We start from the raw sequence: 22,194 nt of genomic DNA on the forward strand, positions 1-22,194 counted from the left end.
GTAACCACAGCAGAAAGGATGAGAAGAGGGAGTGTCGCTCACCCATTCCAGAAAGTACTTGTTGAGTGCCTTTACTGGTCAATTACCGGCAACAGCAAGATCTGGAGAGACACTGAGAACGGCTGGCTGAAAGGGGCGCAGATAAGATCGCAGGAGAGGACCGAGCCCAGAGAAGCCACACGACCTGGGAGTTGTTCTCCTGCCTAAGAAGGGGTGTCTGTATGCCCCACTGCCATGGTCACACAGGTGCTCAGGGACCCCATCAACATTCCCTAAGCACCTGTACCTGGCACTGCGAGACACTGAAAACAACAGTTAAAAGGTCAAGTCCCCACGCTCAGGGGCAGTGTCGCAATGGAAGAGACAGACCCCAAGTCCTGTAGATGGTTTTGAACCCTGAGCAACAGTGTGGGAGATGAGACAGGGCACTGAGAGTGCGGCTGGGGTACGCTTGCTTTAGCTGGGGGTTCAGAGACCACTCCAAGGAGGCAACATGTGAGCCAAGATCTACACGATGGTGTATCTCTGTTCAGGTTCCCCAGGGAGAAAAGCCTGAGGAGGAGGCTTATTTCCTGCTGCTCTGTCAGAGCGCAAGCCCCACTAAGTGCAGCTGGTTGCTTGATCTCATAGGACCACTTTCGGGGAAGCCAATCAGGATGCATCCGTCAGGGGGGGGTGTGGTGAAGGGGCAGGGACCTACTGACCTGTTCTCATCTCCCATTGGGGAAAAGTTTGTACCATAGGGGGATTAAATCCCCCAGACTTCAGGGTTACATGGGCACGGGGCTGGGTAACTCCCGGGGCTCTGGGCTGACAGGGGAGGAAGGGCAGGAAGCAGTTTGCGTGAACCTGTGTAGACAATGGTTGGAGCCCACTGAGCCAGATGTGGGGCAGGAATGAGATACAGGTGTGAGAATCCGGAATGAGCATAGTTACCACGTGATAACCTGGGGAGAGCAGTCCAGGCAGAAGGGACAGAAGGTGCAAAGGCACTGTGGCCTTTTTGTACTTTTGTCCTATAATTTTTCAGAATGGTAAAGGAAGGAGGCACCAGCCCCCAGATACAGAATTCTGAGTTCTGCAAATGAAGCCACTAGCTATCCAGAGCTGGAGAGGCCTGAAGGCAAGTGCACGGAGAACGTTTGATGTGCTGCAGGGGCTCCTGTTCTCAGCTGTCTTCCTTGGCCATCCCAGCCACACGGCCATTCATGAGTCCATCAAACCCTCGCCGGGCAGCTACTACGTGCCAGGCCCAGTGCTTAGCGCCTGGGATGCAGGGTAAAGATAAGCCAAGCTCTCTGCCGTCTAGATGCTCCCTAGGGAGGGAGGAAGACAACTGGTTTTGAAACCAGACACATTCTGGATCTGAATCCCTGCTTCCCACTTATTACTCGGGTCAAGGTGTTTGTTCTAAGCCTCAGTTTCCGCATCTGTAGACTACACAGCCTTAGTCATGGAGTTAATACAGGGATCAAAGGGGACTATGGATGCAAGCACCCAGTGCCTCGTACAGAGCTCCATAAGCAAAAGTTGCTGGCAGCTCGGCCAGCCCGGGGTGGGGAAGGTGGGGAGCAGTTTGTTGCTTCGTCCCTGAGCTGCTATGTAAAAGTTTTCATGGAGAGAGCAGAAAAGAGCAGTTTTGAAGAGTGTTTAAAATCCTTTGCAGATTAAAATATTACCCAAATCTGACCCCCACCCCTGGGGGTTGTCATAGCCCCCACTGGATCCTCCAGCTACCAAAGACCCCCTCACCCCCAGACACTCCTGGAGGGCTTGGGGTGACAAGGACCACACGCAGACAGCACCCAGCACCGTGGTCTCCAGGGCCTTTATTCAGGAAGGTACAGAGCGTCTGCAGTCTGTTTGCCAGGCACTGTGCGGGGGTTTGTAACAGCTCAGTTTTCTCCAAAGGTGTGGCAGGGAGAGGGGTGCAGGAGGAAGGAGGACGCTCAGGGGAGTTCTCTCCTCCAGAAAAAGGCACTGGCAGGGGGTGAGCACCCTGCTTCTTCCCAAGCAACGGCCTGGGTTATGTACACACGGGGGTTGACCAGACGCAGAGAAACTCAAAGCTAAATACAGCGAAGCGTGGAAAGAGTCCATGGCGGAGGGTGGTGGGGTAGGGTGGGAGGACGGCCAGGGCTGCATCCGGCTCTTTCCATTGGGTGGGAAAGGAAGTTCGGAAAGAAGGCAAAGCTTTAAAGGAGAAACAGAATCCAGCCTCTCAGACTTAGTGTTTTGTGCAATTAAAAAAACCCGACAAAATAAATATAACTTAAAAACTTCTTACATGACACTAAAGGCACATCTGGGACAAGCAGTTGAGATACCTCCCTCCACTGCTGAGCAGTGCTCAACCCCAAGGGCCCCGGGGCCCCATGGGGACAGGGCAGAAAGGGCGCCCACTCACCTGTGCGCAGGTGTGCACACCACGTCCCACCCTCCTGGCACCTGCATGGCCGGGACCCAGGGAGTCCCTGCCTGGACCAGGCTGGCTGGGGAAGGTTTTCAGACCGCCTGGGCAGGGGTTCTGGGAAATCACATTCCAGGATCCATCTATCCCGCTCGGTCAAGGGAGTGGGGGGACAGAGGGGAGAATGGGTTGAGAGAGAGAGTAGGTGTGCAAGAGAACTAGCATGGGAACTACAAACCCCCCAAACCCCTAATAGCATTAACCCTAGAAAGATGCCACTTTCTACCATTCACATATATACTGTAACTCAAAGCAAAAGATCGCCAGTAAGAGGCCCTATGGGCCTCCTTTAATGAACAAGTCACTGGCATATTAGCACATTGTTTGCAAACAACTGGTGCCTGCCTAAAGTGCTTGGAAAGTTTGTTCTCTCAAATTGGTTAAGTTGGTCCCCTGTAATTTTTGTTCATAGCATTAATTTGCTTTAGCAAACTCTTTTCATAGATAGAATGAGGGTAACTTGGCCAGCCCACAGTCGTAGAATTTTACATCTGAATTAATGCTGTCCCTTCCCTGCAGACAGGAGCAGCCCAGACCCCCGGGGTCCCTTCTGACCCAGCTGACTACAGCTCCCAAGACCCCGGGCTGACTTTGGTGCTTCTGCCTTCTAGGGTCATGTGGTGTCACAAGGTCTCTCGTGCTCAGCCAGGAGGGGGTGTGACCTTTAGCAAGGCAGCCCACACGGGAGCTCACTGCTGTTTTGAACAAGAGCCAGGAAGTTCAAAAGTGATTTCCATTTTTAAATTCTGTACTTATGCATCCTCATGTGTCCCACCTTCTGCCCCCACCAACCGTCACTCACCCAGCATGAAAAGGGAAACGAACGTGTCACGTGGGCAAGGTGACAGTTCCCGCAGAGACCCTGCGGTGACAGGGGGCAGCCCAGGAAGGCTTCCCCCTGGATTGGTCCTCCAGGCACACACCCCTGGGGACACATCATCTCCAAGTAGTCCCTGGACCAGCTCCCTGCAGAGCAATGGGTCCAACCTCCGACAGCAAAGGTGAACACCTGGGGCCCAGCTCCAAATGGCCAAAGAGCTGGACTTTTGTTCTTTACAACTCACGCAAATTTACATTCTTCTCAATAATGTAGACCTATTTGCTTTACAATTAAAATAAGGCTTACAGTTGGTTCCTTGTGAATCTTCAAGCAACCTAGAGACCCCAGGAAGAGATGCCTGGCACCCTCCACATACTCTGGAAGCTGCTCACACTGTATCTGGGAAGCGGGTCTAAGCCCTTCAGGCCATTAAGACTTATTTCGGGGGCGGGGTGGGGGGGGGGTGGGGGAATGATGGCAGTAAGCCAGCTTCCTGCCTCCTCCCTGCTTAGCGCTGGCCTGGAGCTCTGCCCCATCACTGCTGGGGACCCTGGGCCTCACGAGCATCCTGGGTGTGCAGCAGGTGAACCACCTGGCACCAGGAAGTTGGGAGGTGAGGGGACAGGAGAGGAATGTCCTTGGCAAGCTCTGTCTTTTTTCCCCTGGGGCTGCCTGGGCCCTGGCCCACTGCCCTCCAGCCCTGAGGACCCTGTCACAGCAAGGTGGGGAGTGGGAGGTATAAGTGGCTCTGGGGGTTGGGTGGCATCCCTGGAAGCTCAGGGTTGCAGAATGTCCCTCTGAATTCACGGGCGAAAATCACAGACGGGAGAACGCAGCTCCTGCCTGCCCCCTCTTGGGAAGGCCAGTGTCAGACAGCACAGTCAAGTTGGGTCTGGACTTCTGGCTCCTGGGTCTGTCCCAATGCTGGAGGGTTTCAATACCGGATGGATGGGGTCTCTGCTTTAGTGGCCCTACAAAGGCCACCACGGCATCTCTCGGAGTCCCCAGGCTGCTAGGCAGAGGGTACTTTATTCGTGGCCAACATTCTGTTCCCAGTGGTTTTGTGCCCCAAATACCAGAAAGCCTGGCACCAGGCACCTATTTTTACAGCACCAGCCCATCCCCAGGCTGAGAGGATGGGGCAGGAACCGGCTGTGCCTAACAGTGGTGCCAATAGCACTGGCCACCAGGGGGCAGCAGGCTTCCACAGGTAACCTGCCCAGAGGCTTGGGGTGGGGGGCTCTTCTGTTAGCTGGAGCCAGGAACCCCACGGCTACCTGAACCTCCCTCCAGGTCTAAACCCTACTGACCTCCCTGCAGGCGGCCAAGCCTGGGTTTGGGCGTTTCTCTGCCAGTAGGAGATCCTATTGAGAAAGCAAAACGGAAGCCCTAGCTCCAAACCCTTCAATCAGGCAGTAACTAGAAAATCTCGTCTCGTCTACAAAGCGTCTTGTAGTGCCGTTCGGGAGGGTCAGTTCTAGGGCTTGCACCCAGGTGGAAGTGAAGGAAAAATTCAGAAGGAGAAGGGAAGCAAGGGGGAGAAGACGCCAGGGTGGCGACGAGGTGGGGCGGAGGGTGGCCTCAGGAGAGCGGGGCGCCCGGGCACATTTCCGTCAGGATGTCGACGAGGTTGTTCAGACCCGACAGGTAGCCGTCCTCCCGGTTCCCTTCCTGCCACGGGATGTCGTGCTGCAGGGTCTGGCCCTCGGGCAGGGGCGTGGTTTTCCCAAAGTCGATCATCCACACCTTGGCCTGTTCCTTCTTGTCGTGGATGAAGAGGAGGGAGCTGCCGATGACCTGGAGGGGAGTAGGCGGGTGAGGCGGGGAAGGGCTGGGGCCCCGCCCTGCCCTCCAGACAACAAGCCGGCACCTTAGGGGGGCTTGGAAAAGCCTGAGACCTCAGGGAAGTGGAGCGAGCTTTGCTCAGCCGATGGGCTCTGTTCCCCATTCTCACCTGAGCGGCAGAGCCTGCCCGAGTGGCCACGCCTTGGACGGGGGACATGGGACCCAGAACAATGACGGCCCACACTGCCAGGGAGGAATGTCCAGGACGACAGACCCCGTCCCCATCCCCCAGTCCCAACCTGCACACTTTCCTCTATTTCTAGACCACAGCTAACCCATCCCTCAGCACCTCTGAGTGCTACCCAACTGCCCGAGGGGGAGATGCCAAGGAGATGCCACACGCCCGTCTGTGGGGAGACTGGAAAGGACCCTGTCCCAAGGCACTCACAGCCCCTCGGGGACGGCGGACCGCCAGGCTCAGGTCACCCCCAGCCCGGGAGCACACCTGCTGCAAGTCCTGGGCAGACAGGGCTTCTGAGGCTGGTCTTTGCTCACGGTCTCTGCCAGGGACAGCGGGCACCCTCCCTGCTGTGGTCAGAGCACCTGCGCGGGGTAAGGCGCCTTCCCAAATATGAACACACCCTCCGACCCCCTGGGTCACCTGTGTGAGGCCCGAAGGAGACGTGGAGGTGTGGCAAGGCGCTGAAGTGTCATTCTAGCTCCCAGGGCCCCGGCCAGGGCAGGGAAGACCCCCTGGACGTGCTGACCTCAGAGAAGCGGGCTTTCTCTTCCCAGATGGAAAAAAGCAGAAGCCCCAGCTCATTTGGCCTCGGTCTGGACCTGAAGTTTCCAAGTGAAACTCCAGAAAGAGTACAGCAAAACAGTTTTTCAGGAAGTAACAGCAAAGTGCTGAAGAAGGGGGGGCAGAGCCGTGAGACGAAGCCTGGGGCTGCCAAGTGGGCAGCCGCGGGTCCTTCCGTCCACGCAGGAGGTCATGGGCGGCTCTTCGGCCTCAGGTCCTTTCAGCCTCGGCCCCAGGCTGTCCTCCAGAGAAAGCAGGCCAGCTGGAGGAAGCTCTGCCGGCAGCACAAAGCTAAGAAGACAGAGAGACCCCAGGAGAAGCCAAGGACCCAGGGACGCTGGGCTTCAGTGAGGACAAAGGGAGAAGAGGGCATTTCCAGGATGGCCGGACCCAGTGAAGCTACACAGGGCAGAGCCAGGCCGAGCCGGCCCTCCGTATGCCCCACTCCTTCCTTATGGGCGGCCCGTCTAGGAGCAAGCAGGTCTGCTAGCACGGGGGTCAGGTGCACAGCTCAGGCGGGCGTGCCCAGGGGTCGTGGCCAGCCACACGGAACACGGCTCTCTGTCCCCAAGGACAAAGCCCCACACCTACCTCATGGCACATGAAGAAGGGAGAGACTTCCAGGGTGGCCCGAATGTCCTTCAGCCGGTCCCGGTAGGCGATCTGGGAACAGAAAAGATGACCAGATTTTTAAACACGTGGGCGTGGGAGGTGGATTTTAGGTGCTAATTGGCCCATCAGAGTCTCTGAGCGTCAGTGTGAGAGGGCCTTACACCCTGCTTATTCCAACCTCCTCATCTAGAAATGAAGAAACTGAGGCCCAAAGAAGGCGGAGCAGCTGGGGCCCTGGTCCCACACTCCCTCCACTACACACTGCTTTGTGACAGGAGGCGCGGTTTGGGGACGGGGGAGCGGGGGACAGTTCCCGAACAGCCCGGAGGCCTCCAGGAGCCCCTCGCACGGGGGTTAAGTCTATCCTGGAACGCCAGCAGTGTGGAGGCAGCACCCAGAGAGCCCGGTTGCCATGGTGCTTGTCTTCCTGATACAAACTTCAGTGCCCTGAACTCCTGAAAAGGACAGAATACGAGAGCCAGAGCCACAAATATCTCTGCCAGTGGCCTCTCCACAGAGCTGCGCTGGCCCTGGGGGTGCCCGCCCTCCCCAGGGGCTGCGAGGGAAGCCTGTCGCACACAGGCTCATAGGGTCCCTTGATGCCCATTTGAAGCAGCGCCAGCCTGGGGCTCAGGACCAGGAATAACCCCTCTCGTCCGGGCGCAGGCAGCGCGCGTTCTGTGGCAAACTCTGCTGAGGAGCCGGAATCCTCCCCGGCCGCTGACCCGGCGTCCAGAGGCTCCAGCTATGGAAGAGTTGGGGTGCCTGCCCCGTGACTGAAGCCTCAGCTCTTACCATGGGCCAAGCGAAGTCTCCCAGCTGGAAAAGGGGGGTAGGGAAACTCCCCAGTTCCAGCCAGTGCTGAGTCTCCTTGGAGAAAGGCTGTCTGGGTCCAGCCCTCCCCACTCAGCATCCCGGGAGCCTGTGCAGGGGAAGGTGCCTCTCACAGGGGCTCCAGGGCTCAGGTCCCTGGGGTACCCAGGTCTCTGATTGTCACAGGGCGCCCTGTCCTTGGGGTGTGGGGACTCAATACACCCTACCTCAGCTGATCTCAGTGCTCAGAGCCTCTGTCCAGCAGCCTGCCTGCGGCGAATGAAGTCACTTTGTCGTGAACTTCTGCCACCCACACCTCCAGGCTCAGAGAGCCCATCAGTTCTGGCTGGGGAGGGTGACGTGGCACCTCACCCCGCAATGCCCACACACCTCCCTCACTCAGTCTCAGCCTGGCGGAGGCCCAGCCAGGCCTAGAAGCGCAGGGACCAGCAGGCTGCCGGCCCACCTGGGTGTGAGCTCCAGCTCCCCCTTTCCTAGCTGTGTGCCCTTGACCTCTCAGTCTCCTCATCTGTAAAATGGGGACAAGGATGCCAACCCGCGGCAGAGGGCTGCTACGAGGGTTTGATGAGCACTTGGCACAATACTTGGCCTTAGAGGAATACGGGCATCGGAAAGGGTTGCTCTGAAGGGGATGGAGACGTTTTTGGGAGCTGAGCTGCTGGCTAAGGGAAAGAGTGAGCGCGTGTTCACCCGCTGGACGGGCTGACAACCACACCACCTCCCTCTTCACCTTCCAAGCAGAAGCTTGGGGCCAGGGTTTTCTGTGTGGGAACCTCGGTTCCGTCTCGGGCTGGGCAAGAACCTCCAGAGGGGATGCAGCTATCCCTGCCCGGAGACCACACGGCCCGACCCCTTCACAGGGGGCACCCAACTCACCAGGATGTTCCGGTTTCCTTTAGTGAATTCTCTGAAGGCCTCAATCACCTGCTCCCTCGTTTTGGTCTTCTTGAAGTCCCGGTTCACGGAGCCATCTTCTTTCTGAGAAGGAGAATGACACAGTGCCTCAGAACCACGAGCCCCAGGCTGACCCCCGGGCAGCCAGGTGCCTACACGGGGCACAAGGAGGCAGGCGCCGCGTGGTCAATCCGACCGCACGGCACGGGGGAGCCTGTCCTGCGCCCTCGCTGAGGAGAACAAAGCAGGTGGCACCAGCATCCCAGGCAGAGTAAACGGCATTAGGGAGGCCCGGAGGCCCGAGGGGCGCTTGGACCAAGACTGGAGGAGTGAGGCTGCGGGGCCCGCACGTCCATCCTGGGGGTCCTGAGTGTGAGCAACTGGGGGCTGAGGGAGATGCATGGACCTCTGCTTCCACGAGGGGCCACGTCCCTGGAACCAGGGTGCCTGAAGGTCCCTGCTGCCCAGGGACACCCTCCCTCACCACAGGAGAGAGGCGTTCCTCGCCCCAAGCTCAGCTCGATTCCCTTGTAATGGAAGGTCTCTTACTTAGGCTCCCTGAAAGCGAGGATAAAACACAGCCCATCCCGCTCCCTTCCCCACCCAGCGCACGGAATGGCTCCATTTCCTGAGCCCAGTACTACGTCTGTTCCAGGCTGTTCAGGCAGCACGTGGGGCTCAGCATCTCTACGAGGAAAGCTTTTCTTTAAGATCAAAGGGTGAGAAAGGCTGGCTCTACTAGGCCCCCAGATGTGCATCTGTGCACCACCAGGGTGGCGCTGAGCGCTGTCGCTGCGCGCTGTCGCTGCCTCTGCAAGAACAGGCAGGACCCTGGGCAGAGGGAGAGAGCCGAGGGCTGGGCCTTCCCCACAGGGGTCTCTGCAGGGCCTTTCCTGGACCAGGGACGGGGGAGGCGGGGGTGTGCTGGTGAAGGCAGCTGGCTTCTTTCGGAGCTGGTGGCCCGCAGCCCGAGAAGATGGGCTGTCGGCCGTTCCTGCAGCTGGACAGTGGACAGAGACCAGGAGATCCAGCGAGAGACGGAGAGAGAGGTCAAGGGGAAAGCAGACTGTTTCAAACAGATACAGAAAGGAAAGGAGCCTTAAGAGGAAGAGGATAAGCATATAATTTACTCTCCCACTGGATCCAAAAATACAGCAAAAGCTGATTTCAGAAGACAGGGGAGGGGCAGATGGCTTTCTCAGCCTGGAGGTCGTAAAGCAGCTGTCACAGGAGAAGGCGAAAACTTTGCCCCACTCGAAACCATCGGCAGCCAGGCACTGCCCCGCAGGAACTTCCAGCCAATGCCATCGGCAAGGAGGCTGTCCTGGCTTCTCTCGCTCGTGAGTCAGGGCTCCCCGCTGCCCTACTCTGACTCGAGGGCTGGCCAACGTGGGCCAAGAATGGGCAGAGAACAGAAACCCGAGTATGCTCGGACTGTCCTCTGCTTGAGAGGGACGGCTGCCCGAGACCGAGGGGCCAGCGCCTCACAGCCCCGCTCCTTGGGGTGAAGCGTGTGTCTGAGCAGAGGCTCTCACATCTAGCAGCAAAGGAGGCGTGTGGGAGCCTGGGTCTAGGGAGAGCGTTCTCAGGCCCTTCCCGGGAGAGTGAGAGGAAAGAAAAGACACTGAGGCGGCCCCGACCCTGGGGGTGGCCTCGGTACAGCCTCCCCAGAGGGGCTTGGTGACCGGACGAGCAGCGCCTCGTTCTGCCTCCCAGGCAGATGGCTCGGACATCAGAGGCAGCCGGCGCACTCCCTCCCTTGGCTGTATCTCACTGCCAGTCCCGATTTTCGGGCCCTGGGCAGAAGGAGCCAGCTCCCGGCACTGGCACGCGGCAAGCCGCCTCCTGGGTGGGTGGGGTTCTGTGCTGGGCATGGTCTGGGCTAGATGTAGGGCCCTCGGTGGAGGGCTCAACGCTGGGTGGGGCTAGAAGCCAGCCCTGCTCCGAGGCCCCAGCCCCCTACGTGGCCATCCCACCCGGACCCAGACCAAGGAGCAGGCCAGTTTCCCCAGATGTCTGTCCCTGGGGCCGGCTGCCCATGCCCTGGGCCCATATGGGGAGGAATCTTACAGCCTCCGTAGGGTCTTGAGAGCATCCAGGACCGCTGGGTGAACGCTGCTGGAGCCCCAGGACCCAGTCGCTTCCCCACCCAGGAGCGGGGCGGCTCAGGCAGCCTCAGGCCACCGCAGGCTGTCCTCACCTTGATGCCCTCTATCCTGAACCCGAGGGTGGCCGTGGAGCTGATGGTCTCCCTCCACTGCATGTACCGCGGCTTGGTCACAGCCCGCTGGGCTTTCTCCTCCTCGGTAGGGGCCTCTGGGTCCACCTCTATCATCTTCTGGTACATGTCCTTCCGGAGGCTGGGCTTCTTCCGGGCCTTGGTGAGTTCCTCCTCCAGGTAGGTCCTGGGAGGGAGGGGAAGCCACGTGAGGGCCAGTGGCCGGAGCGCGGCCCACTGGTGCCTTGCCCGAGGGCTGCAGTCAGCTTAGCCAAGTCAGCCTCGTCCCGGACAGGCGCACATCTGCTTGCGCTGGGCCTGGCTGTCGACCGAGCACGGGCCAGCCTTGCCTAACGCGAGCAGCTTCGTTCCAAGGGCGCTGGGAAGGCCCGACAAAGCCCAAGGAGCTCTTCCTTCTGGGCACCTCACAGGACCAGCAGAGGAGCGAGGAAGAGGGGCAGCTTGGCGGCCTGTCCTGCTGGCGTGAGGGTGGCGCAGGGGGCTGAGGGCGGGTCCCCCCAGGATCCAGCTGTCCCCCCGGCTGCCTTCCACGAGGCGAGGGCTTCGTAAGCCAGCACCTGTGTGAGTTGCGGAGTGCGTTTCGTCCACATCTCCCTGGTGCCCCGGCAGCCTAAGGGCTCTCTCCGAAGAGGGGGCACCTTCAGGCCAGAAGGCGGCCTCTGAAGGGGCCCCAGTGCTGGAGGGAGAAGCCCGTGATGCGAGGCAAAGCCTCGGGGCTCTTCTTCTACCACAGAGACGTGCTGGGCTCTTCCTGCCCCTCGGACCCCAGGCCTCAAGACAACGTGGCCAAGTAAACTGTTCACCGCCCTGGCCTCCACACGGGCTGGTAGGGTCCTCTAGGAACTGGCAGAGGTAACAGGACTGGGGACAGTACAGGATCTGGGCAGCCCGAGACCGGCTTCCCGGCCCCAGGCTGCCTCCCTGGCCCCCTTCGCCAACGGGGTGAGTCACCCCTGCTGCACATCACAGACGCCCACCCTCCTCCCTGCTTCTATTTGAAGCTCCCCTTCTCCCCCACAGTGGGCTCAGCGGCTGCCCGTGACCCTTCCTGAAACAGGAATCCGCAACGTCAGTTGAGTGGAGGGAAGTCTTCTCCCTGGGCCTGTGTGCGTGGGCGTTGCCCACACGGCGGCCTGTGACAGCAGGCCCAGCCTCCACTCTCCATCTGTCCCCGGGGCCTTGCTCTACCACTTCCCACCATACCTCTAACCTGCCGGCTTGGGACCCAGGACAGACTGGTCAAATCCTTTAAAAGATAAGTTTCCAGAACCACTGTAGCAACTCTTTCAAGAAAAAAGCAAATCCTTGGTGGTGAACTTGGGTCTGGTCGTTTAGGACCTTCCAGCAGGTGATGCAGACCATACGGAGGTTCTGTCCTTGGTTGCGCCCCTGCACACGCACACACGCACACACACACACACACACATGCACGCATGCACGCACTACTGTAGGCACGCCCACGCACGCCCACGCGCATGTACGAACACGACCGCGTGCAGAGCCCGGTCAGTGCCGATAGCGCGACAGTGCAGAGCTGCGAGGCAGGCTGCTTTCGCGTGGACTTGTGTCATGCTGGCCCGTGTGTGTATTTGTGTGTGTGTGCTGTGTGGTGGGCAAAGGGTTTGCCATGCCCAGTGCTCCTGAGCATGCTGCAGGGCCTGCGGGTGGATGGGTGCTGCACTTCTGCAGAGACTTCTCAGTAGTTCCGTAAGCAGGAGGCAGCCCTCACCGTCAAATCCCTTTCCACACGGGGCTTGCTCCAGAAAGGGCCCGTGCGGCGCAGTCTGGGCAGAGTTGCTCGCTCTCTGGGAGAGGAAGAGGGCCGGGCAGAGATGCCCACAGGGGTCACGAGCCTGGTGGTGGGGTCAGGGATCCACTGGGAGGTGAGCTGCAAAGCCTCCCCAACCCTGGTGTCCCGACACTGGCCCGGCCCACCTTGCCCACCCCAGCAGGAAGGTCGGCCAGCCCACGGGGAGCCAACAGGTGACACACCAAAGCCATCCACCTCCCACCACGCTCTCTCCAACCTGCTTCCCACCAGGGCACAGGTGCTACAGACAGCTCTGGTCTCCACCTGCCGCCCTGGTCCAGAGGTCGGGAAGACACTCCTGATTCTCCACGGCAGGCTACGTGACACACAAGAGATACGGGGTCAAACCTAAGAAAATGCCCTAGAGCAACGTGAGCTCATGTCCATGTGGAACCGGGGTCCCCAGACACCCCTCGTTAGGACACTACGGGTGGCTGCATCACCTTTCCCTCAGGCCTCACCATGGCTGGGTCTGCTGACCAGCCAGCCCTTCCACCACTGTGACAAGTCTGTGACAAGCCTCAACCTCTCATGCCCCGGACTCAGGGCTGGTGGTGGCCCTGGGCTGTGGCCTCCTCCCTCTGGCAAGCACAGAACCCTTGGGGAGCGCCGAGCTGCAGCCCAGGCTCGACCTGGTAGTCAGAGGCCTGGTGTAAAGGCAGGCTGTGTGGCTGCGTGGCCCTGGGGAGTCCCTTAGCCTCTGGTGTCAAAGGGACTGCTCAGACCGGATGGTGGCCCATCTGACAGGGCGGCTGTAAGGAACACCCAGCACTCGGAGCACAGAAGGGCCTCCACCCCGTCCTCAGGACCCGTGAGACAGGGAAGGGGGTGCTGGGGTGGGACTGGTCCTGGGGAGACCTACCTCCTCCCCTCCATAGGGGATCCTCACACACCTCCTCCCTCAGCCTCCAGGCGGCCCTGCCCAGGACTGGGTTAAACACGTCCCAGCCTTGCTGGTCACTCTGGGTCTCTCCTGAGAGCCCTGGGTGCAGTGGGACAGAAGCTCCAGGCGGCAGGGCGATGGGGCAGCCTTGGTAAGAGAGGGGGCTCCTGTCCCCAGCAGCCCCCCAGGGAACAGACGGGCACCCCGGCAGCCTTTTAGGACTGGCCACACGTGCTACCCACAGGGTGCACTTTTTCTGGCCCTGGTCTGAGTGAATACCGATCAGAATATTTATGTGTCTCCCCCTGAGAGGGCACATCCTGGTGCACCATGGAAAGGCCTTCCAGGGACAGAAATAAGACTCTGGGGAGAGCAGTGGCCGAGGGGTGGCTGGAGGGACATTCTGTCTTCTCCCTGTGGGCTGGAGATGGTGAGACCCCTGGATGGAGGGAGGGAGAGGCTGGGGACAGCGCAGAGAGTGGGGTCTCTACTTCCCCACCCCTTCGTCCCTGCCCTCAGGGCCAAGCCAAGGGAACACAGCGGGTCCGCCTGCAGGGTCAGGGTCTGATTTTACGACACAATTCCCAGGAGGAATGAGGAAGGAAGGAAAACTGACTGGCTTGGCTTCTTTCCTGCGGGCGTGCGCACGCACGCGCACACACACACACACACACACACACACACACACACACACACACACCCCTTTCTCAAACTCCTCTTATAAGAAATAAAACCGCTTAAACCATCCAAGGTAAACGCAGGCTCCAGCTGTGAGCTCTGCGTCTGGGAGCCTGGTCTCCCCGGAGAGCGGCGGGCCGGATGGAGGAGGCCTGCGCCTGGCCGTCCCGTCTGGGCACCTGCAGTCGGCGGCTCTCTGAGGCTTCAGAGGACTTCACCACCCGCTGACCCGCTGGGGAGGACCTACTCCACGACTCCTGAGACGGAATGGTCAGAGTCTGAGAGGAGATGAGAAAACCCTGCTGCCAAAGCAGGGCCCAGAGCACAGGCGCCCGGGGCTTGGGTCCTCCTGGCTCTGCCCCCCATCCTGTCTTCTCCAGCCCACTCCTCCCGCCTCCTTCCCTCCTGGGTCTTCTCTGGGCGGAGCCTGGTGGGGGGCGGGGAACACACCCATTTCCACACACATGCCCACATACCCATCTGGCCCTGTGCCCTGGACCACGCAGCCACTGGGCTGGGGTCACCGCCAGCCCCGGTCCAGAATGCGGCAAGCTGGTGACTTGTCAGGGCCTCTCGCACTCCTCTCTCCTCCACTGTACCCTTACGACAGGCGCAAGTCTCTTTTGGCAAATCAACACAATCTGCTAACCGGCTGCCTCTTTGGCTCGGTGTTGGGGGGTGGGGGGTGGGGGGTGGGGGAGGGTGGGATGAGAACAGCCTCTACTCCAGTCTCCCCCTCGCAGCCCACATTAACGGGAAGCCGCCCCCTGCTCTCCCCAGCAATCCCACCTGACCAGATGGGCAGCTCCCTCTGCCCTCTCCCTGGGGAGGCTCCGCATCCACCAGGTCCCCTTTCCGGTCCCACCGGCTACCGGCTACCGGCCCCTCCCCCGCCGGCCCCTGGCTCACCAGAGAAGGGAAGGGGCCGTCCTGAGCAAAGCCAGCACATATGTGAGATGACCAGAGCGGGGTCCAACCAGACCCCTGGCCTGGCCTCGTCCACATGAGGCCTCAGGGACAGCCCAGAAAGCCCGGCCTCCTGGAAGCCTGGAATGCCGTGCCTGGTATCTGCCGCCCGGCCAGCTGGGGGCGGAGGGGCGGGTGTGCCCCATCTGAGGAGCCTGGCTCACCTGACGCCCATCTTGCAGTCCATCACGCACGGCGAGTCGAAGTTGGCCAGCAGGTCGTCCATCTGGTTGTAGCGCTCCCCGTCCTTCACCACGTCCCCGTGGTAGGCAGGCACGTAGGGTCTCAGCACGTCAGCCATCAGCCGGTCCAGGCAGCGCTGCTCCGACTCACAGTGCTTCTTCAGAATCCTGCCATTGGCAGCCGCCTTGAAGCTCCCTGCACAGCAAGGTGGGAGGAGGCCCTGGGTCCCCAGCCTGAGCCCTCCCCGCTCCGACCCCCGCCCCTGCCAGACACGCCCTCCGTCACAGGGCCCGGGCCGCTCAGGGATGCTGTGGAGCTTGCCAAGCACGGGGCTGAAGGTGTGCCCAGGTCTCCACCGGTGGACCGAGCCCTTTAAGCGGAGTGGGTGCAAGTCCCAGTCCCCGCCCCGCCCCGGCCACACCCCGTGCCCTGACGGCAACTCTGGGCTGGCTCCCGGACTTCCCAGACCCCAGGCTCCTCCCCTGAAGATGGAAGTACACCAGTGCTCACCACTGGAGGGTGAGCAAGACGAAGTGAGAGGTCTGTGCCAGGACCTATTCACCCCTCTCTGTGCGACTACCACCTCCCAACCCCACCATCGACCTTGCTTCCCAGCCACGAAAGTGTCTCCGGTCTCAGTGGAGGTGAAGCCTTGATAGAACCGGATTTAGCGCCAGGAGAGGGAGACCGGCTGAGAAGCAGCGGTCCAAGGTCTGCAGGGCTGGGTGGTGTTCCTTCTGCGCCACACCCTCAGGTAAGTATTGAGGAAGGGTGTCCATCCACCTGCCTTGGGGTCTGGGCCAACGTAGTTAAGGGTGTAAAAAAACATGTCAGACCCTGTGCTGGCCTGAAATCCACGGGCGGCCACTGAATTGTCCCCTGGGGACGATGCCCACCAAAGGACCACCATGAGTGGGCTAGACAGCTCTAGACATCCTCCCCTGTCACTGAGGGGCCACCTGGAGACCTCATGGCTAGCCCAGGGCACGGCCACTGCAGCCGGTACTCCACTACGTCTTAACACTCTTGGGGCGACCTGCCTGCCTCTCCCACCAGCTACGAGCTCCTTCGGGGCTGACACTATATCTACATACGTATTGTCACCCAGAGGAGCACCTTGATGAGGGGATACAACAGGCACTCAGGGAAGCACTTAGCTTTGTCTCTTTGTCCCAGGTGACAAATGGCAGGCACGCTATAAAGACTGATGACTTCAACTGTTTTATTGAGTTAAAATGGAAGAGAGATTGAAAGAAAGAGATTGAAAGAGACAGAGAGACTGAGGGGGGAATGTGTGTGATTTGTGGAGAGATGGCACAGACTGTGGAGAGGGCGGGTGTCCATGTGCATTTTTGAGGCAGTGTTAAGGCCCGTCTCTCAAGTACGCCTGCGACTGCAGACCACGAAGCCTCTCGGGGAGCACCTGTTCAGATGCTTCATCCCCGGGAGCATCCAGGGCCAGGCCCGTCCCCCACACGCGCTGGACGCCTCCCCAGAGAGCCGGACATCCTGTCAGAAAGTCCGGGAGAGCTGTGGCTACCTGCGTGTCCTGCCAGCTGGATCCAGGGGTACTTCTTCTTGAAGGACATGACAAAGGGAGACCAATGCACCATGTTTTTTATTTTCCTCCATGATTTGCTCTAGAAACAAGCAAACGAAAAGCTCTCCATTAGAAACACAACTACTACTTTCTGGTTAGGATGAATTCAAAACCAGGGAACCCCCTGCCTGTGGCACAGGACAAGAGGTGAGTCTGAGGACTTCACCTCCATCAACTACGTGGCATGCATCTATGGGCTTTGTCCCATGCTACAAACAGGCTGAGCAAAACACCCAGAATCAAAGGGACAAGGATCTGACAGGCTCTGGGAACAGAGGAAGGGAAGGACAGAGCGTTCTCCATCCAGGGCTGACCCCATCCCACGCCACTTCCCCATCAGGGGACAGCTAAACCCGCACTGCCTTTCTTTGTGTCCCCTCTCAGTTTCCTCATCTGTCTAGTGAGGGATGGACAGCTGGTCCCCCATGCTCTTTGGATCAGCGGACACTCTAGGACTCTGGAAAATGACCTCTTGCATCCCAACAGCAAGGGCCCCTCAGAGGAAGACCAGAGAGGCCACGATCACCCAGCTGCAGCGTGTCACCTCCTACTGCACTTGCAGATGCGATGCCAGCAGAGGCACCTCTTGCCTGTGAGAGGTTTGAGGAGACTTTAAAGGGAACTCCCCGGGGACAGCAGAGCCTCCAAGGCTTTGGTGCACACAGGGGTGAGCCAGCCCGCAGGGCTCTCTCTCCACTGCACTTCTCCTTCTCAAGACATTTCTTAAGTAAAAACTCGTGTGTGTGTGTGTGTGTGTGTGTGTGTGTGTGTGTGTGTGTGTGTGTAGGAGGGGCTCCTTGGACAGAAAGGAGAACTAGCATTTATTGAGCACCTTCTTATTTTATTTTCACAGCAAGGATGCAAGGTAATCATTATTTCCATTTGCAGAACCCAAGCCTCAGACAAGCAAGTGATAAAGCCGCGTTTAAACCTTCACCTATATGACTACTTTAAAGAAAATCCTTTTTATCCCCAGCTATAAACATTTCTCTCTATAAAAATATCCCTAAGTTACTTTAATAAGAACGGGCTGTAGACATGAAGATCAAGTGTCCCCAGACATGAGCCCCTGAAGGGAGTGATGAGAAGTGAAGCATTTCAAGCTCCTGAGAAGCGGATCTCTGACCAGCAAAACCAGACAGTAAACCCCCAAGGCTCTGCGCTGGGAAGGAGAAGCTGGGAATTCTACAGAAGAGGGAGGTGAGGAGTAGTCCTGCCTGGACAGTGGACCCCAGGAGAGGCGGGTCCTCATTCTCTGTCCTGCAGCGTCCGCTAGCAGCCACGCTGAGGTTGCTGGACTGACTCCAGCTGCTGGAGCCCGAGGTTAAATCAGTCTCCTTTGTTTTTTTCTCTCTGGTGAGACTCAGCTGCTTCTGTCATCAAGGTTTCAAGTTAAAATCTGTTTAAGGAGAAGAATTCTTCCCTACCGAGCCTGGCAATGTTTACCCCACCCCAGAAACCCTCACTCCACCGCCAAGACCTAGTCTAAAGCGAGGGCAGCGCTCTGCCAGGCCACGTGACAAAGGACCGGCCTCACCGACAAGGGTGTTTTTCCTAGATCCTTCTGATGGAGATCTCCGAAGAAGGCTAAGGAAAGCCAGCTTTTCTTATCTAAGCACCCAGAAGGCTGCACAAACACTCAGGACAGACAATGCACGAGGGCAGCAATGGGAAAACCTAATTACATGAGATGACCAACCAAGTGATGGTTTGTCCAGAAGAGAAGCGCACAGCTCTCACCACCTGCTGGTCATACCCCTGCAACAGAGCTCAGAGGGGACGAGGGTCCGACGGGTTCAGAGTGGGGTGGGAGGAGGGGGAGGGCAGAGCGTTCTCCATCCCGGGCAGACCCCATCCCACGCCACTCCCGCATCAGGGGGACCACTAAACCCACAATGCCCTTCTCCATGCCCCCTTCTCAGGGCCTCAGCTTCCTCATCTGTCTAGTGAGGGATGGACAACTGGTCCCCCCCACGCTCTCTGGATCAGTGGACACTCTAGGACTCTGAAAAATGACCTCTCGCATCCCAAGAGCAAGGGCCCCTCAGAGGAAGACCAGAGAGGCCACGATCACCCAGCTGCAGCGTGTCACCTCCTACTGCACTTGCAGATGCGATGCCAGCAGAGGACCCGGGGAGGATGTGTCCCGCTGCCGGGGTCGGGGGTCTGCAAAGTTGGATGCCTGCCGGGGAGGAAGGTCATCACAGAGGCTGACCCCACAGACGCAGGCTGGGGGCACAATCGACGGAGCAGAAGAAGACTACTGCAGGCAGCGGGGCCTGTGGGAACAGAGGTCCGGGACTGGGCTTTGGAGCAGTTGGGCCGGATGTGCTGGGAATGGGAGCCGGAAGCAGTGGCTGATAAGGGTTAGAGGGCGAGGCCAGCTCTGCACGCGGGGCCGAGACGCTGGGACTCTGGGGAGTGTGGTGTTGGGGAGGCAGGCTGCCCTGGGCCTGAGTCCTGGCTGCGTCTGCGAGCCCCAGAGGTAAAGCCATTAGAAGTTCATGGGCACAGGGGTGTTTGTGGAAGAGTCTTAGTGGTCTGAGTTCAAGGAGGGGTGCCCCTGAAGTCATCCCAGGAACAGTCAGTCCGGAGCCAAGTGGCGGTGTTGCCATAGTTACTCAGGAATAAAGGTCACGGAGCCTGGGGCTGGACCAAACCCACCCTGTCAGGATGCAGCTCTCTGCGGATCCACGGGGACACACTGGGCAGTGGGCCTGGGACCCGGGAGGCAGGAGGGAAAAGAGCTGGGCGAGAACAGCCACGTTCGAGTCCAGCAAGGGCATCTGAGCTGCGAAAACTCTAGTTCCCGGACCGCTCTTCAGGGGTCCAGAAAGGAGAGGGGTGCTCCAGGGCGGGGTCCTCTGATGGCTCGCGGGACCCGAGAGCCTCCCAACACGGCTGAGCTCTGAGTAAATGGGGCATTTTCCCGCGTAGCTTCCTCTTTCCCACACCTCCTCCACAAGGGAGCATTTCTTCAACATGAAAATTGGGCCCCACATGGCCAAGGCCAGAGAGTCCCCCTGCTTCCAAGGTGGAATATTCCACTGGGGCGGGGTTTCTCGACTGTGCTGGCAGCAGCAAGCAGGGGGTTTTCCTGTGGTTTTTAAATAGCGGCACCCAGGCAGTGCCTAGAGTCGCTGCCAAACATTAAACAGAAACGCAGGTCCAGGAAAGGCCCAGGAAAGACGGCGGCAGGGTGACCACCGCCCCTACCCCCGGCCCACGGGAGTGGAGAGAAACAGAAGGGCAGGAGATGACAGAGAATCGATTCCCTTACGATGCCCGGGAGACCACAGCACCCATTTAAGAACCACCAACTCTAGGCAGAAGCCGCTTCCAGGTGGTGGGTCCCAGAGGGTCAGTTGGGCTAACAGTCTCCCTGCAAGCCCCTCGCTGGAGGAGGACGCAGTCCTCAGGAATGGATACCAGGCCTCTTCCCCACCAAAGACAGCCGACGAGGCAAGAAAGGAGGGCAGCCCAACAACCTGGAAGAATCCCATCCAGAGGAATTGATCCCCTTTTCTCTCCTGGGAGAGTCTCAATTAGCCTCAGTCACTTCTCTGCAATCAGACTACAGTCCCAGGTCTCGAATTTCTCAAGCTGAGCTGTGTCAGACACACAGGCAGCTCTCAAATGCCGTGAACACGGTGTGGCAAAGGGCACCTGGTCCCTCCCCTGCGGCAGCGCTGGCTGCCGGATGATTTCACTGGCCCCGTCCCTCCGTCACCTCCCAATCACCAGGGTCGTCTGGACACCCTCTGCTGACCCTTCCTGGAACGCCCCCCAGAGCTCCACATGCCTGCCAGGCCCCCTGGCCTCTCTGGGTGGCGGGGTCCTCCTGTGTAAGTCTGACGAGTCGGCCAGCTGACTCCGCCAAGCTCTACCCTGGCACGCTCCTTACACGCGGATCTGATAGATAAGATGGCCCACCTAATGGATAAGCTGGGGTGTTCTTCCTAAGTCCACTGGGCATGACAGAGCAAAGGGAATGGCTCTTAGAAACTCCCTGCAAGCTGGCATCAGTGGTCATCTCACCGGCAGGGCTCTTTTCCCTAGATGTGCAACAGGACGGACGGATGGCCAGCCTCCCCCAGCACTGGGCCTGGCGTGAGCGTTCACGACTCATCACTATGGGCTCTCACTGTGTGACAGGAGCTGGACCGGGCTCCTTATGGCCTCGTTTCTCATCTTCAAACAACCTGGTGGTAGATAGGATTCTTTTCTCTGTAAGATGAAGAATCTTACAAGCTGAGTTGCTTCCCCAAAGTCATTCCATTCTCCTCCCCGCCAGTAGGTTGCCACATCACCCTGGGAGCCTCAAAGCGATTCACCAACTGCTGTGCCTATCAACAAGCAGGGGTCCTTCCAGCCCAGAGCACGCTGGGCAAGGGGATGGGGACAGAAGATCGGGCAGGAAGGACCAGGAGATTCCTTCAAGGAGGTTCCCCTGGGCAGCCAGGCCGCTGGGCCGGCAGGACAGTGCTCCGGGGCAGGGGGTCTTCCGGCTGCTTCTTCAGCAGAGGAGCCCAGAGCCTTCGGGAGAGGCTCCACAGCTGGCCATCAAAACCCCAGATAGGTCTCATTCCAGGGCTGGGCAGGTGCCACTTCCAGCTTAGCTACCAGGTGACACAAGGCTCTCCCATGAGTCAGATCAGACCAGCTAATCGCCCCTAGACTGTGGCTGGAATGTTACACTTGGGATGTTCTCGGGCAGCACTTCAAGGGAAAGGCAAGCCCCACACAGCCGATTGCCTCCTGTGCAGGGAAGGAGCCACAGGGCGGGCTGACGACACACAGCCCTCACCTTGATTCTGTGCTGGGTGTAAGCCAACTGCAGACCAGAAGTGAGGTTTTTCAGGTGACACCTCGGGCTCCTGGGCTTGGATGGCCCAGCTCCACAAACCCCTAGACGCCTGCACTCCTGGATGAAATAAGCACTGGTTTTGTTGCGCTGTTTTCTACTTGGGTGAAGGCAGGGCCTTTTTGTTACAGCCCTGACCTCGCTCTGTAAGAGGTGGGGTCATGTTCTCTGCTTCGGCTGCACAGGAAAAGGTAGGGCCCTCATTCACACAGAGGAGCTCAAAAGGATCAGAAAAGAGCCAGGCCTGGGGAGTGGAGGCTGGTCCTTTACGACTCAGAGCGGCTGGAGACTGCCTGGGGCTCTGAAGCCGCTCTGGGCAGTTCCCTCCCTTCATACCTGACTTGACAGGAGCTGAAATATTCAGAGAATGTGGAGAGGGATTTGTAGCAGGAGAAAAAGCCTAGTAACAACAAAACCCCACCCCTCTTTAAGCTTGAGGTGACAGAAGTCACCTGGAAAGGGAGTTTCAGAACCCCAGCTGAGCCCTCTGCAGCCACTGGTGCCCTTGGAAGGCTCGGGGGCTCTCACTTTTCCCTCCTCCTCTTTGCCCAAAGACTTCTGGTCTCACAGCAGACATGCATCTACTCCCTAACGGCCCATACCCCCGTGTGGCGACCTCTCCCCTCAGCACGCAGAGCCTCAGGGCGCCCGGGGCAGCCCTGGCGAGGAAGGGCAGCTTCTCATCCCTCTGGCCTGGACTCACCCAGAGCCCTTGAGAGCCCAGCGTGGAAACGGTCCACTGGCCAGTGGGGCC

General features: G+C 59.1%; 1 protein-coding gene and 1 long non-coding RNA gene across 5 annotated transcripts in view; one reads left to right on the plus strand and one right to left on the minus strand.

Annotated features, from left to right (window-relative positions):
- Nucleotides 1–1,809: 1,809 nt before the first annotated feature.
- The window catches only part of ITPKB (inositol-trisphosphate 3-kinase B), a 97,391-nt gene continuing 77,006 nt past the window's right edge, over nucleotides 1,810–22,194 (minus strand). For 3 of the 4 annotated variants that reach the window (XM_033851418.2, XM_033851413.2, XM_073801085.1), the window contains exons 3-8: nucleotides 16,517–16,616; nucleotides 14,958–15,171; nucleotides 10,418–10,622; nucleotides 8,200–8,301; nucleotides 6,469–6,540; nucleotides 1,810–5,087 (exon numbers count right to left, since the gene is read on the minus strand). In XM_033851418.2, the coding sequence (XP_033707309.1) occupies nucleotides 4,872–5,087; nucleotides 6,469–6,540; nucleotides 8,200–8,301; nucleotides 10,418–10,622; nucleotides 14,958–15,171; nucleotides 16,517–16,616 (909 nt within the window). In that variant the 3' untranslated portion in view covers nucleotides 1,810–4,871. Of the gene's footprint in view, nucleotides 5,088–5,736; nucleotides 6,169–6,468; nucleotides 6,541–8,199; nucleotides 8,302–10,417; nucleotides 10,623–14,957; nucleotides 15,172–16,516; nucleotides 16,617–22,194 lie in introns of all 4 variants that reach the window. The other variant, XR_004525112.2, reaches the window with a different exon arrangement.
- Nucleotides 15,126–19,235, plus strand: LOC117311077 (uncharacterized). Its single transcript, XR_004525115.2, has 2 exons — nucleotides 15,126–15,730; nucleotides 17,465–19,235. It is a non-coding gene; the product is annotated as an uncharacterized lncRNA (long non-coding RNA).

Source organism: Tursiops truncatus, chromosome 1 (genome assembly GCF_011762595.2).
Source record: "Tursiops truncatus isolate mTurTru1 chromosome 1, mTurTru1.mat.Y, whole genome shotgun sequence".
NCBI lineage: Eukaryota > Metazoa > Chordata > Mammalia > Artiodactyla > Delphinidae > Tursiops > Tursiops truncatus.